Source organism: Myxocyprinus asiaticus, chromosome 10 (assembly GCF_019703515.2).
Source record: "Myxocyprinus asiaticus isolate MX2 ecotype Aquarium Trade chromosome 10, UBuf_Myxa_2, whole genome shotgun sequence".
NCBI classification, from domain to species: domain Eukaryota; kingdom Metazoa; phylum Chordata; class Actinopteri; order Cypriniformes; family Catostomidae; genus Myxocyprinus; species Myxocyprinus asiaticus.
The window spans coordinates 23,828,630-23,847,642 of NC_059353.1; the positions used below are offsets into that span (position 1 = coordinate 23,828,630).

General features: G+C 39.5%; 1 protein-coding gene across 2 annotated transcripts in view; it reads right to left on the reverse strand.

Moving 5' to 3' along the window:
• tmeff2a (transmembrane protein with EGF-like and two follistatin-like domains 2a) overlaps window positions 1–19,013 on the reverse strand; it is a 114,167-nt gene that overhangs the window by 50,278 nt on the left and 44,876 nt on the right. For both annotated transcript variants that reach the window (XM_051708160.1, XM_051708159.1), the window contains exon 4: window positions 5,410–5,436. In XM_051708160.1, the coding sequence (XP_051564120.1) occupies window positions 5,410–5,436 (27 nt within the window). The remainder of the gene's footprint in view (window positions 1–5,409; window positions 5,437–19,013) is intronic.

Consider the following 19,013-nt stretch of genomic DNA (forward strand, 5'->3'; position numbering starts at 1 on the left):
TTTGGAGAAGTTAAGTTATACCCCGTTATCTTGCATTTGCACTCGGTATGGACAAAAGTGTCCAGAGTGTTTAATTTGGACATTTATTTAAATGTTGCCTCGAGCATATGGCTGAACCCAGAATTATGTATTAATAAGTCCCCTTTCTGCTGGTTAGAGTGGATTGTGAGGGAGGTTAATACACTCGGTTCAACATTTTGGGATTCACAGATCTCAGTCTTAGGTATTTACAGCTATGCCACCTGCTCGGTACTATTTATGTGAGTAGCATACACCCCCCTAAAGCGGCGATACTCTGGGAGTGGTGATTACTGCTTTTGGAAAAGGTCATGAGGCATCAGTATATTACTCCCTGCTAATTCAGGGCCTGGGGGATGGAGCTTTATCTTCTATCAAGACATTATGGGAGAAAGATTTAAACTTGGTATTGGAGGAGGGAGTGTGGGTAAGGATAAAAAAAAACATCAAGTCTGCATAGAGATGCAAAAGATTTTACATCAATTCTATTGGACCCCCTCTAGATTGTATAGGCTTGGTCTTAAAGACACACCCACCTGCTGGCGATGCCATTCAGAAGATGGAGACACAACCCATGTTAAGATCCAAGAATTTTGTTTGAATGTTCAGAGTGTTATGTTTGATATATTGGGCACTCAAATTTCATTGTGCCCCAGACTCTGTATTTTAGGCGATGGGGCGGTCATCAATATAGGGAATAAACACATAAAAAATTGGGTCCTAACCAGTGTCATGATCGCCAGACAAGTTGTTTTAAGGGGATGGAAGTCAGCTGGAGTGCCCCCATTTCAGGAGTGGTGCTCAGAGATGAGGAGGGTGGTGGCTTTCGAAGAAGGGTCTTCTAGAATACTGGGGAATTTGGATTTGTTTGTTGAGAAATAGGGCAAATATTTGGCATTCTTGGAGGGCTCTTGGGGTGGGACAGTGGAGAGAGAGGTGTAGTTATTAATGTGTGTGATTATTATATATATATTTGTTTTTTGTTGTTGTTTTTTTTCGTGTGTATGTGCTCATGTGTGACCACATGGGTGGGTGTTTGTTGAGGGTTGGGATGGGGTTGGGGATTGGGAGGGGGATGGGTGGTAGTGGGGGTTAAATGTTGATTCTGTGTATATATGTCTTGCTTTTCTTTGTTTGATGTGTGAATCAATAAAAAATCACAAAAAAAAGTGCCTATTTTTGTATAGGCGGCAACAATCATTTGTATACAAAATAAACAAAAGAGGAGAGAGGACACAACCTTGTGGTGACCCTGTGGATGACACCAACCATTCAGAAAAACAGTTATTTACTTTGACTCTCTGTGTTCTTTGTACAATGAAATCTAAAATACTGTTGCATCCTCAACACCACGCTTTGCCCTATATGCAAATTGAAGAGGGTCTAAGAATGCCAGGGTCCTTTTCATTATCTCTGCCTTTACCAACTTTTAACATCAGGACGCCAATTAAAACCACCATGTAATGCTGTACTGTGTCATTTAGAGACAATATTGTGTGCTGTAAGTGCTCTGATGATGGGAAACTTTATATAAACTAACTTAGTTACTAAACTTCATCTGAATCAGAATTTGTAAATAATGTCAGCTGTTTGATAATTGATAAAAAAAACCAAAAAAAAACCTAAGGGCATCAACTTTATTAAAGGTGAAGTGTATTATTTTGTGATGTAAATATCAACACTGATATATGACATCAGTGTAATATGTAGACACAACTATAAAAAATGTACAATGTGGCGCTACATTGCTGTGTCTGTTTAAGTATCCCGACCAGGGGTGCATTTCCCAAAAGCATCATTAGACCTATGGTCGCAAGTTCCATCGTCACCAACATAGTTCAACGATTTGGTGTTTCTCAAAACCGTAGTTCCAAAGAACATTCGTAAACAGCATTGCAAAGTTTCATTTGACTTCGCTGAGGCTTCAATATCTTTTATTCCATACACACTGATGTGGCAAAATGTTATAACCATCTGCCTATTATGCTGTCGGTCCTCCGCGTGCCGCCAAAACAGCGTGACCCCAGAGGCATGGACTCTACAAGACCCCTGAAGGTGTCCTGTTGTATCTGGCACCAAGACATTATCAGCAGATCCTTCAAGTCATGTAAATTTAAGAGGTGGAGCCACCATGAATCGGACTTGTTGGTCCAGCACATCCCACAGATGTTAACCGGATTGATATCTGGGGCATTTGGAGGCCAAGGCAACACATTGAACTCTTCATTATGTCCCTCAAACCATTCCTGAACAATGTGTGCAGTGTGGCAGGGCACATTATCCTGCTGAAAGAGGCCATCAGGGAAGGGGTGTACTTGGTCAGCAACAATGTTTAGGTAGGTTGACGTCCACATGAATGGCCAGACCCAGGGTGTCCCAGCAGAACATTTCCCAGAGTATCACACTCCGTCCACTGGCTTGTCATCTTCCCATAGTGCATCACGTGGTGCCATCACTTCCCCTGGTAAACGGCGCACACGTACACAGCCATCCACGTGAAGTAAAAGAAAATGGGACTCATCAGACCAGACAACCTTCTTCCACTGCTACAAGGTCCAGTTCGTGTGCCCATTGTAGGCGCTTTCGACAGTGGACAGGGGACATCATGAGCACTCTGAGTGGCCTGCGGCTACGCAGCCCCATACACAGCAGGGTGTGATGCACTGTGTGTTGTAACATATTCCTACCGTAACCATCATTAAAAAATGTTGTGACTTGTGCCACAGTAGACCTTTTGTCGGGTTGGACCACAAGGGATAGCCTTCATTGCCCTCATGCATTGATGAGACTTGGGCTCCCAATACCGTCGCTGGTTCGTGGTTTGTCCCTCCTCAGACCACTGTCGGTATGTACTAACCACTGCTGACCAGGAGCACCCCACAAGGCTTGCCATTTCAGAGATGCTCTGACCCAGTCATCTGGCCATAACCATTTGGCCCTTGTCAAAGTCACTCAGGTCTTTACTCCTGCCCATTTCTCCTGCAGTCAACACGTTGACTATGGGAACTGACTGTTCGCTTACCAACTAATCTACCCAGACCTTGACATGTGGCCTTGTTAGGAGATGATCAATGATATTCGCTTCACCTGTGAGTGGTCATAATACTTTGGCTTATTGGTGTATATCTTCCATTCTATCAAGACTTTGACTACGTTTACATGAACTTAAAAAAAAAAGCTTATTCCAGGGTTTTACCAAAAGTGGCATTTTGGAACGTCACATAGACACGAATGCAGCCGTTTAAAGGGATTAAAAGCTCTTAAGAGAAAGTGTACACACAGCTTCTGTAGGAGAATATGGCTTATGTGTCCAGGTTAACACATAATGAAGCACTTATATGTTTTTGAAGAGTGCGCAAGTGCAAATGTGCTTGAGCGTCGGGGGAATCCTGAAGTCTGATGCAAAGGGAAACCCCATTATTACAGTGCAATGTGTCTGTTGCAATTACATAGTGCAAGCAGCTTTCTTGTCTTCAGCAACTTTCATGCATTAAACATCTTTCTGAAGAACATGTAAATGAGCTATTATTATAATATGATATCTGCAGAAGTTATATTCCACCACCTGCGTAACATAATTAATAACAGCTCGTTGAACCAACGTGGTTCAAATGACGGATGTGGGACATAGTTTCTATGGTTTCGGGAAACAATCATCACTGGCTAGTTAATTTCTCCAACAATGCATCGTACTGTGGTGGTAAAGCAGTGAGTTACGTAGTTGTACGGGAAAGGCACCCCAGCCCGATTTAGCATTACGTCAACCAATGGTGTGAGATTGGGGTGGGACTATCTGTTTGACCAACCAATGGCACATGGGTTAATTGTTATGGAAACCTTTTTGAATTTTTGTAATTCCATTACACACTTTAATCAGGTATTGCTCAGTACTGTATCAGTCTCAGTAAACAGCATAAACTGCATATAGCTTCTCATACTGATGATGTTATGTGGAACAGATATTAAGCTCAGAGTCCTCAGTGGTTCTGAGGAGCTTCAGGGGTCTCTGTGTGTTTTGCCGTAAGTGTCCAGAGACCTTAAAGCCCAGAAGGAAAGCCATATGATTTATCTGCAGCCATTAAAATACATTTGATTTTTATCACACTGATGGTGCTGTGCTTACCTATCCTTGCTGTAGTCTCTCTCTCTCTCTCTCTCTATCACTGGTCCATCTATAATCTGCAATCATTTCTTCCTTCCCTTACCCAATTTTTTGTCATCCCACCTTTCTCTTCCTCCTCTGCACTTATCTTTTACTGTATCAGACTTCCATTTCTCTTTCTCTCTGCCTTCCTTTCTCCACTCATTTTATCGATGCTTACGTTCTCCCTTATCATTCCTCTTTTGTCTCTCTATGTTTTCTCCTCTCCCCACATCATCTTGACTTCTGTACCCTCCCTGCTTCCATCTTGCTATTGTTTTGGTCTACAGAGCTCTGCTCTCATCTACTAACAGCTATTTTTCTAAGAATTATCTACTAGGGTTTGCATGACTATTGGTAAACTATTTAGCAAGTCATTTTATCTCATGTAAATGACTCTCTTATAGTTTCTGTCAGCCTCTGGGATGACAAGTGATTAGTTTAAGAATGGTGTGAAATTATTTTGTGGACACTTTAAATTATTTGGCCATCTGTTTTTGACACTATGACAATCTATGGACAGTGGAATTTTCCTCCTGCTGTCACAATGTATAGAACAAGCGCATCTGTAGTCATGTGGCCCACGAATAGGCGACAGAGGCCCAACTTATCAACTCATCGCAACTCCTAATATCTACACATTTGTAATGGCATATTTGGTCTAGAAAGTTGAGCTCTGTTGCTTTGAACTAAAATTGTACCAGACCATTTAATATAACATTGATGAATAAAACCCTTCAAAAGCAAATGTACCAATCTGTGCTTGTGCAAGCTGCTATTCGCACAAAAGGCACAACAGCCATCTAGCAAACAGGAAATAGCTGACAAAATAATACCATATTAACCACTATCATGCAGGAAGATGTTACTGTTGTACGGCTCAGTTAGCAGACGTGGTTATGGTGGTCGCGAGAGACAAATAAAAGGGTTGAATGGAAGAAAGAGAGATTAAATCAAAGACAACTAACACATTTCAAGTGATGCTTATATACAGCTTTAATTGCGTCAGTCAGACATCACACTCTGGGGAGAAGAGTGCAATAATTTCTTTTCTCTGAACAATACGTGAGTGGGTGTAATTGAATATCACTTTCAGTGGGTGGCTTGAGGAGCAGAGCAGATGACGGCTGACAGACTGAGAGGAAGTGAGGGTGCGTTTATGAGCATCAGCTGGGGAGATGTGTAATAAGCAGGATGCACACACATTTAGGTGTCTACTGTAAATGGGAATGTTTTGAGAATTTTCTTACCTTCATCTCCTGATCCTGAACCAGCATCTGTAAAACACAAAAGCAGCTCGTTAGATCAATGTCTCCTATGTAGCATTATACATGTAGTTTCTAATGGAATGCTTGAAATTGTAAAAAGTAATCTGTCACACTGCAGAACTAATTAAGTGCAAACAAGCAAAAAGATTACAAATGATGAAGAAGATTAAAATTGAAAGGAAATTGTGATTAGTTATATCATCTAAAAGCACAAAATTCTTTTATACATTCATAGAAATTATAACCTAAAATCTTAATTTGTAAATAAAAAAAATCGCACGCACACGGTATTTGTCAGGTACCCAGTACTATTTTAAAAACATACCAATTAAACAGTGCTATAAATATAAGTATGCTGCTTTAAGCATGTACATTACTGTGGGTCTCTGGACATACCATCCCAATATTCTGTTCAGAGATGTATTTATTTACACTTGAACACTGGAAGGACCAAAGTTGGACCTGTGACCCATTTGGCCTCTGTAGGCAGAGGTGAGCTACAAAAATGCCGCAAAAGGGAGATAATACTAATGTCTTCTCTCTCTCTCTTTCACAGAAATACTGTTGTCTGTTTTAGATTCAGTGTTGACAACAAGAAGGTCCAGGTCTTCAGGGTTTGTTGCCACAATATTTTTGTAACTTGACTTAAAAATTGAGTATTAAAATATCATGATGTTACTGATGTGCTCTGACCTCATGTTAAGTTTAATATATTTAAGTTTTAAAAATTAAGCGTGTGAAAATGAAAACATATTTTTATTAGGATCTTCTTCTTAAGATTCTGTGTAATTTCCATTTTATGTAACAAGCTGACCACCTTGCCCAGTGGTGAAAACATCTTTCAAAAAGCATTACGTTCATTCAAATTTACAGAGCCATACACACGCTTACAGAAGGACAAACTTTTTTTTATATCTAATTGCCTGACAATTATTTTCTTGACTCACAACCTGTCTTTGACCATCTGAGAGATACAATCTGGCCATCTGGACATGCATAGCTCAGCTTTGGGCTTACAAAAGTTCAAAAATGTTAAGTCTATATAGGTCAAAACACTTTGACCTGTTTATCTGCTGTGCTTTATAAGCTTATTGAGAACATGATTATATTGAAGTGGTCTTACCAAATTCAGGGATGAATTGAATTCACTGAGCAGTTCTGACTCTTTTGCATATGGTTAGCACAAAAACCTGTGTCTTATTCACTAACCACCTGGCATCTAACCAGGCGCTAAATGTGCTGGAATATCATTGCGGCATGAATATTTATGTAAATTAAGACATCATTCTTTTCAGTGAAAACAACGCAAACACGCTATCTTATTTCAGATTGTGCCTTTATTACAAAACTCACAATTTCCAATACTTGCACTATTTCCCCCTCTATTTCACCATATATGAACAGGCTGTGCAAAAACTACAACTTCACTCACTTATACTTTGGGACCTGGTTGAATATTATTTATTATTGTCCAGTCAAGTTTATTAATATGATATTGATATTTTCATGAAACAATTCACCATTTTCTCGAAACTTTTAACACAATCTCAAAACTACACACCAATTTGTAGAAACTTCAAACTTCGATGCCAAAATCAAATATTTCACTCAAAAACATGTTATTTTCTGTCAAAATTAAACACTGACTTCAAATGATACACAAACCCAGCAAACACACAAACTATTGCATTGCTCAATACACATCAGTGGGATCAATTCAAAACACTGCTGCAAAAACCTCTACCAACCAGGGAGAATTTTCCATCTCTATATATTTTGCATTTACAGATCATAACACTACATAATACTGTATAAAATATTCAAGGGTTCAAAAGGTTTATTTGAGAGTAAGCCTATATTACAGTACTGTAAATTGATGGTGGGTGAAAATCACAGTCAAAAAAGAAAATCCAGGGACTCTACACACACACACACACACACACACACACACACACACACAAAATCTAAATAAAGAGAACTTTGCATAAATTAAGGAATATAATACCCTGTAAAACTGTAAGAATTGGCACACAATTTTTTCTTACTACTCTGCATTGTAAGATTCTCCTCAGTTCTGCAGAAATACAGTACATTACAGTAGAACAAGTACTGTTGGGTTAGACAAAGTAGACATTTTCTCAAATTATCAGAACAAGTGTCATGAACGTGATACAGTATATGCAGTACACACTACAGTACATGGCTCTAAACTGCAGAAAATGTAATGTAGTATTGAAGCCCTGTAGGTTGCCTACTTCTTTACAATACATTTTTCAGTTATTTAGTTACTGTAGCTACCTGTTTTCTTATCTAAATGTTTGCATAAAAGTTAGATGTAACCGTTAAACAACTTGTTGCCCAGCATTACTGTACCATGCACAAGAACAGTCAACTGAAATATTGAAGAGCAATTATCATCGTTTTACTGCCCCTTTATCTTCTTCTTCCCTTCTACCTTCTTCTGCGGTCTCTCTGACATCCATGTCTTCAAACAAGGTTAGAATCCACTTTCAAAAGCACATAATCGCCTGTGGTCATAAACCTGAAATTCTGACTGGTCTGTGAACAATATTGTTGCTTATTGTTTACACAAGGAGAAATGTGTTTTAACTGAGCTCAGGCTTTGATGCCTTGAGGGAATTATTTGAAGTGATTGTTCTTTCTGAATGAGATCATGGTTAAACCTGTGCCAAATAAGGGCATTTTTGTGTAGCATTTTACTGAAAATATTAAAGAAACTACAACATGTGTGAAAACAGGTAAATTGTGTTTAAAGTTTTGAGAAATGTGTCTTTGTATTGAGAGTTGTAAGTAATGGTTAGGGAAATTTGGCCAATATAATCTTTTTTAGTGTGTTAGCAATCGAGAAAAACTGCATTATTATTTTGAGGATTTGTTTTATACAATAGTAATATATTTCTGATATATTTACTTCACCTTCATCAGGAACTTTTATTTTGACAGAATACTGAAAGTGTACTGTAGTGTCAGTGTGTTTTTGACAGTTTACCATGTTCCTTATTACAAAGTCTGGTGAAACGTGGTCACCTCCTCTATTTCTGTGAAACTGTCACGTTTTTTACTGTGTTGAGCAAATGTGTGAACCTGCACCACTGTGCCTTCACAATGCATGTGAACTGCTCTGCGACTGCTGAAAACACTGATTTTCAGAAGAATATCTCAGCTCTGTAGGCCCATACAATGCAAGCGAATGGTGACCAAAACTTTGAAGCTCACAAAAAGCACATAAAGGCCACATAAAAGAAACCCATAAGACTCCAGTGGTTTAATCCAAGTCTTCTGAAGCGATCCAATAAGTTTTAGATGAGAACAGACCAAAATATGACTCCTTTTTCACTGTAAATCTTAACATCAGCAGTCTCCTTGGCGATCATGATTTCAAGCTTGATTAAATGTCCTAGCGCCATCTAGCGCTCTGCGCATGCGTCAAGCACTACAATGTGTAATCGAGCTTGAAATCATGATCGTGCCTAGAGACTACAATGGCAAGATGTACAGTGAAAAAGGAGTTATATTTTGGTCTCTTCTACACCCAAAATCTATAAGATCACTTAAGACATGGAGTAAACCACTGGAGTCTAATGGATTACTTTTATGCTGTCTTTATGTGCTTTTTGGAGCTACAAAATTTTGGTCACCATTCACTTGCATTATATGGATCTACAGAGCTGAAATATTCTTCTAAAAATCTTCATTTGTTTTTCGGCTGTAGAAAGTCATACACATCTGGGATGGCATGAGAGTAAAAGAAGAGAGAATTTTCTGGGGCCTGGGTAGCTCAGCGAGTATTGACACTGACTACCACCCATGGAGTCATAGATTCGAATCCAGGGTGTGCTGAGTAACTCCAGCCAGGTCTACTAAGCAACCAAATTGGCCCAGTTGTTAGGGAGGGTAGAGTCACATGGGTTAACCTTCTCATGGTCGCGATTAAGTGGTTTTTGCTCTCAATGGGGTGCGTGGTAAGTTGTATGTGGATCGCAGAGAGTTGCATGAGCCTCCACATGCTGGGATTCTCCACGGTGTCATGCACAACGAGCCACGTGATAAGATGCACGTGGAGGTAACTGAGACTTGTCCTCCACCACCTGGATTGAGGTGAGTAACCGCACCACCACGAGGACCTAGTAAGTAGTGGGAACTGGGCATTCCGGTTTGGGGAGAAAAGGGGATAAAATATAAAATAAAAAAAAGAAGTGAACATTTTAATTTTTGTGTGAACTATCCCTTTAATGAATTTCCCCCTTAATGTTTAAGAATAAAGAATTATAAGGTATAAAGAAAAACCATGAACTATAATTCGCCAACCTTGCATTCTCAAGAATGAAGAGAAAAATACATAAAGGTATTAAACAGAAACAAGGAATTTCAGGGTCAAGGGTATCAGGGTCAAAAGTAAAAAAAAAAAAAAAAAAATATTTCACAGTGAGGCTGGAAGAGTAAAGCAAGATGAACAGTCTGTTTCTCCACATACTGCTTCCTGTGAGACTGGCCTCTGTTGAGTCTGCTGGCACAGAACAATGACAGCAGTCTTATTTAGTGTAAGAGACCTTTGTTCCTCACACAGAGGTATCAGCAGGTTACATATCTTCTCTGCCTTTCTCTTTTATCTGGGAGAATGTGTGCTGAGGTGACTTTGCACTTTCCTCTGGCTCCCATGAAGTTGTGGGTTGAGCAGAGTGGAGCTCTAGTCTCCGTGGCAGATGGTTTCTGTCAGCAGAGACACATGCAGCTGTCATTTAACACACCATGGCTGCTGTTACAACACACAATTAACAATATAAAGAACAGCGAGCTTGACTGATATGTGAGCATCAGGTAACATATTGGTACCAGGTAGGGATGTGCAAAACACCATAATTTCAAAATCGACAAGTCTGTGGGTTGCCTGAGCAACTAGTCAACTAATCTAACTTAAGGAAGTCACGTATAAGTACACTGGTTTCGGGTTCACCTGGCCCTGATCAGACACGTTTCTTAGGGGGCATTTTTGCATTAAAAAACAAATAGATAAAGCACAACAGCAGAGTGTAGGTGTCTCGAGATGTGTTTTTAAAAGATGGCCTAATGACAAGTAAGTTCAGTTAGGAAACTCTATATGGCACGGCTGATAGGTTGAACAGGTGCACCTCATTCTACGCACCCAATCAGAAGCTTTTTCCTTGTGTCAAAATATATAAAGCTGCTACTCACCTCACGCACTACACCGGGAATTGGCTACAGCAGCGCAGTATGTGTAGCAGTCTCGTCCTGTACGGTCTCGAACAGGTTTCTAGGTTCCAAATCCAGAATCCTGGAGGATTTGTTACCAGGAAAATATCTTCGCCAAACGAACTCAAGCTCCGACTTCACCTGAGAAAACGAGTGCCCATAACCAAGCCAAAGAAAGATGGCAACACAAATGCTTCATCGGTACCATCTATCCTCCAGCTGTAATGAAAACCTTGACACATCTTCAAATAACTATCCAGTAGTTGCATCAAAATGGCAATGAAACAATCCATAGATTGTAGCACTGGAAAATAGGCACACGCAGCTTCTTTGGCTGGCCATGTTGCCACCAGGCTTTCCAATCTAATCCCAGCAATTTCACAAAGACTTCGCTCAGCATTCCATCTGGCTTCAGCATCCCGGAATGGAAGGCTCACATGGACTAACTATTATGTATTGTACTATTACATTGGGGGAAGTAACGGTTTTAAACATATCATAAATATTTGAATGTTTGTACATAAATTAAGTATTGTGACGTTGAAAAGACTATAAGCAGCGATTCTTATGACAACCGCTAGTCCCCTAGCTGGTAACTGCAGCACGAATATAGATTGCACCAGGTTGATCAAATGCCTGAGCCCAGCTAGTGTAATCTCACCAGGTAAAATTTTACAGTGCCGTCTGGATTATAGACTGGTTCATAGTGGATTGTTTGATTCTGTCTACTAAGGAGTGTGACACCAGGCTCTAAAGTCTCACCTAGCTTCGGAGTGCACAGGGATCCATCATTTTATATTATCTTTACACCCAGGTGGCACAGAACCTGCATCTGAAGTGGCATTTGGTCTTATTGATTTTAAATCTGATCAGAGCAGGCATAAATGCATTTACACAGCAGTATAATGCTTACATTTTATGAGATAATATTTAAAATATGAATATGGAATGTGAATTATCAAGTTAACGTTGAAATATTAAAATAACTCATGAAATGGTTTAACAACTGTTTAAGGCTGACCTGATGTTGCATTTAATTTACACAGAACCAAAAAGTTTACACCTTGACGCTGCATTTTACACAGATTTGATGAGGTGCAAAGCACGCTTTAGACAATTTTCTGTGATTATTTCCTAATTCACTGTATCAAACTTTGCATTCATGCATATCTAGGCTTGCTTAAATGTTTGGAAAGGTTTAAAATAATATGACTAATTTATTTAGCCTACTACCTCCCCCAATTTAAAGATGCAGCTCTTCTGGCAGGTTGGATATTCAGACTTAAGCGGTCTATAAATCTTTCGTGTTTTAAACTCTACACCATCATAACTGTGTGTCTGTGGGCAGGGGCGGGTTTACGTTTTCTGAGGCCCCAAGTAACCGACCAAGCTGGGGCCCCATTTTAAAAGTATTTGCTTAAACAAAATTACATAAAATTTATTTTAAATCATAATTTTAAATTAATTCTATCAACCAGTAGCCAAGTACATTCAAAATGTTTAATGAAATAAAAATCTAGTTAAAGATAATTAATGCATGTTTTCCAGTTTTTCCACAATACAGTAATAAAAAAAGCAATATTTACTTTTTTGAACAGGGTGTGCAAAACCTACTACTTTGGAATTCAGTTGTTATTTATTAATTTTATAACTCAACAATTATTTATTGTTGTCCAGTTTGCCATAATAATATGTTTCACATCCTCTCTGTCTGTTCACACAAGATCCCCTTCCCCTGAGTATTAACCTCTACCCGGACTACACTTCCCAGAATCCCCTTCTTCCCACCATTGACTCTCACACCTGAATCTCATTCACTAATCATCTCCCGGTGTATTTAGTCTCTGCTCTCACTGCACTTCACTGTGAAGTCTTGCCAATTCACCTGTTATCTTGCATTTCTGAGCATTATATTTATCTACTTCCTGTGTTGATTATTGCCTGTCCCTTGGATTACCCCTTTGTTTACCATCTTTGATTTGTTAATTTGTTTGGATTGCCTACCTGGTTTTGTCCTCTGCCTGTTTAACTACGATTGCATTAAACTCTGCACATGGATCTTCACTCGGTGTCTGCCTCTGACTCGTTACAATATGATACAGTATTTTTATTACTTTGAGGATTTGTTGTATACAATAGTAATATATTCCTGTCTTATTTACTTTACTTTCACTTGGAGCTTATATTCTGACACTGAGGCTGTATTTTAGACAAAGCATTGTAGGCAACATCCGTAACTAACAATAAACATACAAAGCACGGCGGCCCCTCAGCACACTAGAGCAGAAGGGGAAAAAAAACGTTGCCGTTTATCAAGTGCTGAAACTTTCCTTGTTGCAGAACAATCTGGAATAATTGTAACAGTCCCCTCTTTGCAACCTGAACTTGTTCAGAATGTTAAATCTTTGTTACACCTGTGCTAAAAAAAACAAACAATTTAGACACAGTTCAACGACAGATACAGAACGCAGGTGTCTCGGCATGCGTTTTTGAAACCTGAAGCTCTTATTAACTTGACACAGGGTCTAAAAATGTGCCAGTCTTCCGTGAGACACTGAAGAAACAGCGAGACGCAGTGCAGCATGTATGGACATTCATCCAGCTTGTGTTTACACAGAAAAACAATGGCAAAACAGAGCAGATGCAGGCAAAAACACTTTCGGTGTGAACGGCCCCTAACTTGCATGTATCTGTGAGTGAGAACGCGTGCGCGAAACAATTTCGGATGGCCTATATATTTTTGTAAAAATTACAAACCTGAACCCTACTTAAAAAAACTCAGCTGTCCCGACCCCAGCGGATTCTTACGTGAACCGCTCTAAGAGCGCTGACAACAGCATATTTGCGCAAGTACACAGAACAACATGTCACCCCTGAAGCATTTTTTGTGGAGCTTTCCTACGGGGGCGGGGGCCCCCGCAATTGCGTGGTTTGCGTGGTGGTTAAAACCGCTACTGTCTGTGGGGTGAAGTATGGCAAGACAAACTGATCATCTTCTATGTGACATTCAAGCATTAATCAATATTATTATAAAGGTCACTGTTTGATTTCCTATATCAATAGTAGTGTCAACTCAGCTGGACTGCATATTTAAACTTATTTTTTATCTTCCAAATCAGGTAAATAATAAGATCATTGGCACTTCCTAAATCTTCTATTCATGAATACTGCTGCCAAAATATGAGGTCAGAGATGGCTAAACCCACACTCCTCTTATGACCTGCCTGAGCTATTCCTGTACTTTGTGCTGGTTTTGTCTGTTCCTGCTTCCAACAACCATAATTATATTTGCATTTAGTCATTTGTTTTAACTTGTAATTTGCAACCCAACTCTTCAGCCACCTTAGATGTCACTCATTTCCATCTATGACTGAAGGATCCCAACATCATTAGTTTCGCCAAACCCTCATCAGGCATTCCTGAATGGGCAAAAATGGGCCACAAAGAAATGGGACACTGGTCTTCAGTAGCTTATTAACGTTACATCATGCCCAGTTGCAAAGACATTCTAATGCTTAAAGCTATGAGTCTGACTCAGTCACTATAAAATTGCTCAGGTAGTTGCTGGGGTGTCCTGTTGGCACGCATGCTAGCCCATCGACTTAACCCTGCCTATAGGCAGGGCCCATTGTGCTCTTTAGAAATATAATAGTCTTCAGTTGCACGCATAGTCTGATTAGTCAATTTGCTTTAATCACCCTTACACATAGTCATTCAGGTTACTAGATAAACCCATCGGGAACATCTAACCAACACACCCAGGGATACACTGCTAGCTACACGTGACTGAAATGCACCTCACTGCAGCTCACATGATTGGTGGTCAGATATGCTGTTGAGGGGGAATTGTTATTTATTTTTTTGGCTTCACATCAGCAATATATTGACTATGTCAGACAGAAGCAGCAGGCGTTAAGCAGATCAGTCGACAAGACCAAGCCTACTCCACAGTCTTACATCAACTTAAATCCTTAAGCTAAACCGAGAGTCACTCATACACATCGTTTTTCAGGTCACTAGATAAACCCATTGAGAACACATTTAGGGATACATGGCAAGCTACACGCGATTGAAATCCACCTCACTCCAGCCCACGTCTGTTGGTCTGATCTGCTGGGGGGAGGGGAGACATTGCTGTTCGCTGTATTATCTATCTTTTTTTTTTAATCCCCTTTTCTCCCCAATTTGGCATGCCCAATTCCCACTAGGTCCTCATGGTGGCACGGTTACTCACCTCAATCCGGGTGGCGGAGGACAAGTCTCAGTTGCCTCCGCTTCTGAGACAGTCAGTCCATGCATTTTATCACGTGGCTTGCTGTGCATAACACCGCGGAGACTCACAGCATGTGGAGGCTCATGCTATTCTCCGCGATCCACACACAACTTTCCACGTGCCCCATTGAGAGCGAGAACCTCTAATCCACGCGACCACGAGGAGGTTACCCCAAGTGACTCTACCCTCCCTAGCAACCGGGCCAATTTGGTTGCTTAGGAGACCTGGCTGGAGTCACTCAGCACACCCTGGATTCAAACTACAGGGGTGGTAGTCAGCGTCAATATTCGCTGAGCTACCCAGGCCCCTGTATTATCTATCTTTAAATATAAGTGTTGGGGGGCTTTATCTTGATGTTGGTACAGTAGCAGCAGCATATCTCTTCTGTCGCAGCATCATGTTTTTGTGCCAGCAGCAGCAGTATATTGACTCATGTCAAGCAACGGCAGGCGTTAAGCAGATCAGTCGTCAAGACCAAGCCTAATACACTGTCTTGTATCAACTTAAATCTTTAAGCTAAATTGAGTTGTTTTAACTGAAATGACAATTAAGTTCAGTTAGGAAACTCTACAGGGCACATGTTGCTCATAGTTAACTAATAATTTAGTTCAGTCACTCATACACATAGTTTTTCGGATCACTAGATAAACCTATTGAGAACACATTTAGGGATACATGGCAAGCTACACAAGACTGAAATCCACCTCACTGCAGACCACGTCTGTCTGTCTGATCTACTGGGAGGAGGGGGGACAGGGGAGAAATTGCTGTTCCCTGTATTATCTACAGTTGTGGCCAAAAATATTGGCACCCTTGGTAAATATAAGCAAAGAAGGCTGTGAAAAATACATCTTTATTGTTTATCCTTTTGATCTTTCATTCAACATATTCACCAAAATCTTTCCTCTATTGGATATCAAACAATTGCAAAAACAACACAAGTTTTATCAAAAAACAAATATTTTTGTCAAATATACACTACCGGTCAAAAGTTTTGAAACACTTGACTGAAATGTTTCTCATGATCTTAAAAATCTTTTGATCTGAAGGAGTATGCTTAAATGTTTGAAATTAGTTTTGTAGACAAAAATATAATTATGCCACCATATTAATTTATTTCATTATAAAACTAAAATTGAATAAAAAAAAAAAGTTTTTGAAATTGATGACTTGGACCAAATAATAAAGAAAAGCAGCCAATAAGTGCCCAACATAGATGGGAACTCCTTCAATACTGTTTAAAAAGCATCCCAGGGTGATACCAGCTTTCTGGCTGAGGCAGTGTAGCTTTGATTATTTATCTGTTGGTGTTTGATGGAGTCCATGATGCCATGTATCTGAACAAGATGTCTAGGACCTCTGACATAAAAACAGCCCCACAATGTTAAAGATCAACCACCATATGTAACCATGGGCATGATGTACTTTTCCATATGGCTACCTCTCTGTGTGCGCCAAACCCATCTCTGGTGTTTGCTGCCAAAAATCTCTATTTTTGTTTTATCTGACTATAGAACCCGTTCCCATTTGAAGTTCCAGTAGAGTGTGGCAAACTGAAGATGTTTTAGTTTGTTGTTGGATGAGAGCAGAGGCTTTTTTCTTGAAACCCTCCCAAACAACTTGTTGTGATGTATGTGATGTCTGATTACAGTTTCTGAGACTTTCTGACCCCAAGACCCAACTAATTTCTGCAATTCTCCAGCTCTGACCCTTGGAGAATTTTTGGCCACTCGAACCATCCTCCTTACCATGTGTGGAGACAATATAGACACACATCTCCTTCCAGTCCGATTCTTAACATCTCCAGTTGATTGGAACTTCTTATTTATTACCCTGATAGTGGAAATGGGCATTTTCAATGCTTTAGCTATTTTCTTACAGCCACTTCCCATTTTATGAAGCTCAACAACCTTTTGCCACACATCATAACTTTATTCTTCAGTCTTACATATTGTTATGGGTGACTAAGAGAATTTGGCTTGTGTGTTATCTCATATTTATACCCCTGTGAAACAGGAAGTCATGGCTGAACAATTTCATGTTCCTACTCACCCAGGTGTACTAAAAAATGTAAAATATGAATTGGAATATACTTCAGATATATTTTACTCATAAGAATTTCTTGGAGTGCCAATAACTGTGGCAAATGTGTTTTGGAGAAAAATATTTATTTAATTATGAGATTCCCCCCTTTCAATTAGTTTACTTCAATTAAAGGTTAGATTTCTGTGAATATTTCGAATGAAAGATCAAAAGGATAAACAATAAAGACACATTTTTCACAGCCTTCTTTGTTTATATTTACCAAGGGTGCCAATATTTTTGGCTACAACTGTATCTTTAAATATAAGTGTTGGGGGGCTTTAACTTTATGTTGGTACATAAAATCTCTTCTTGGTCTCTTCTATCTCAGCAGCATCATATTGACTCATATCAAGCAGCAGCAACATGCATAAAGCAGATCTAGTCCTCCAAGACTAAGCTTACTTCACTGTCATTATAATAAAAAATCTTTAATCTATCTCAGAGAGTCATCCTAACTGAATTTTTCTAACTAACAACTAACTTGACATGCCGGCTTAAAAATGCAATGTTTGTGGCAGAATGCTCAAAAAACAGAGCAAGATGTGACATAACGGCCAAAGATGTCCATCTGAATGTGTATGACTTTAGCAGCAGTGTTTTAAAGCAGATACATTTAAAGACACAACCTAAAAAAACATACAAATTAAGGAAAATAATCTATATAATCTAGTCGGTTGTTGGATGACTAGTTCCATCCCTAGAATTGGGTTTTAAAACAGGTACAAAGAATTAATTAATAATAAAACATGTACTGATATGCCTATTGATCCTTAGGGGTAACCATATATGGGAATGTATTTAGAATGTGGTATTCACTGCTGAGCATGTGGATTAAATGAAGACTTCAATAAAAAGCCAAAATACTTTTTAAGTCTGCAGAGAAAAGCTACTTCAGCACTAGGTGGAGTGTGTTTATGCAGAATGGCTATTTTCACCTCAATTTCCAGAGTCCTCTCTACAGTTATGCACCACTAAGCTAATGGCTAGCTGCCCTGCTGCCACACTGAAAACTCAATATAAGCGCTGGTCCATCTCCTTAATCAGAGCATTATTCACACTGATCTTAAAACAGCACGCGGGTGAACTCAATACCATTTGTGAGGTAAATAGCCCACTTATCAATGCCAGAGAATAGGGAGAAGGATATACCCAGCAGTCCTTCTCAAGATTTGACACGCAAGTTCCTTGTGAACATTTTAACAGAGCAGAGCAAGGACTTTGTTTTGGGAAACTGGGCTGCAATATAAATCTTAGCCATATATGATGGAGGACAGGTTTTATGCAGTAATAGAGGTCAAATAACTTGGTTTACAGGGGAATAACCTGATTTAACCAGCTAGTATTGGAAGTGACTGTTGATGAATGTTATTGTTACAGCTAATGTTTGGGAAAACCCCATATGACTTTCTTTCTTCCGAAGAGCAGAAAAGCAGATGTTAGGCACAATTCACTTTCATTTTATGGAAAAAAGATGCAATAAAAGTGAATGGTGACTGAGGCTGTCATTCCCTAACACTCTGACAAACTCCCTTTGTGTTTAATGGAAGAAAGTCATACAAGTTTGGAACAACATGAGGGTTAGTAAATGAACTACCCTGAAGTGAGGGGTTGTAGTAAAAGTCCAAAGTGGCCAACTTGATGCTTCTGACACCATGCCATTTTGGCACATGCAGAATTGGTTTCAGCACCATGGACAGCATCAATACACAGGCACAATACAAATAGGAATTCCTCAAGAAGCAACAACACACAGGCATAATACAAATAGGAATTCTTGAAGAAGGCAGCTGGGGAAGATCTGAACAAGGCAGACTTTAGTTTCCACAATACAACTAAATAAAATGAGCTTTTAATACTTTGGTTATTACAATCATTGTTTTGTTTCCTGGTGCTTGAAGCAGCTCACTTTCAGTTATTATATTGATGTATGAATGAAGACGGAGAAGACAAGCTGCAACCAGCCACAGAGAAAAAGAAAATATCTGAGTGTGATACA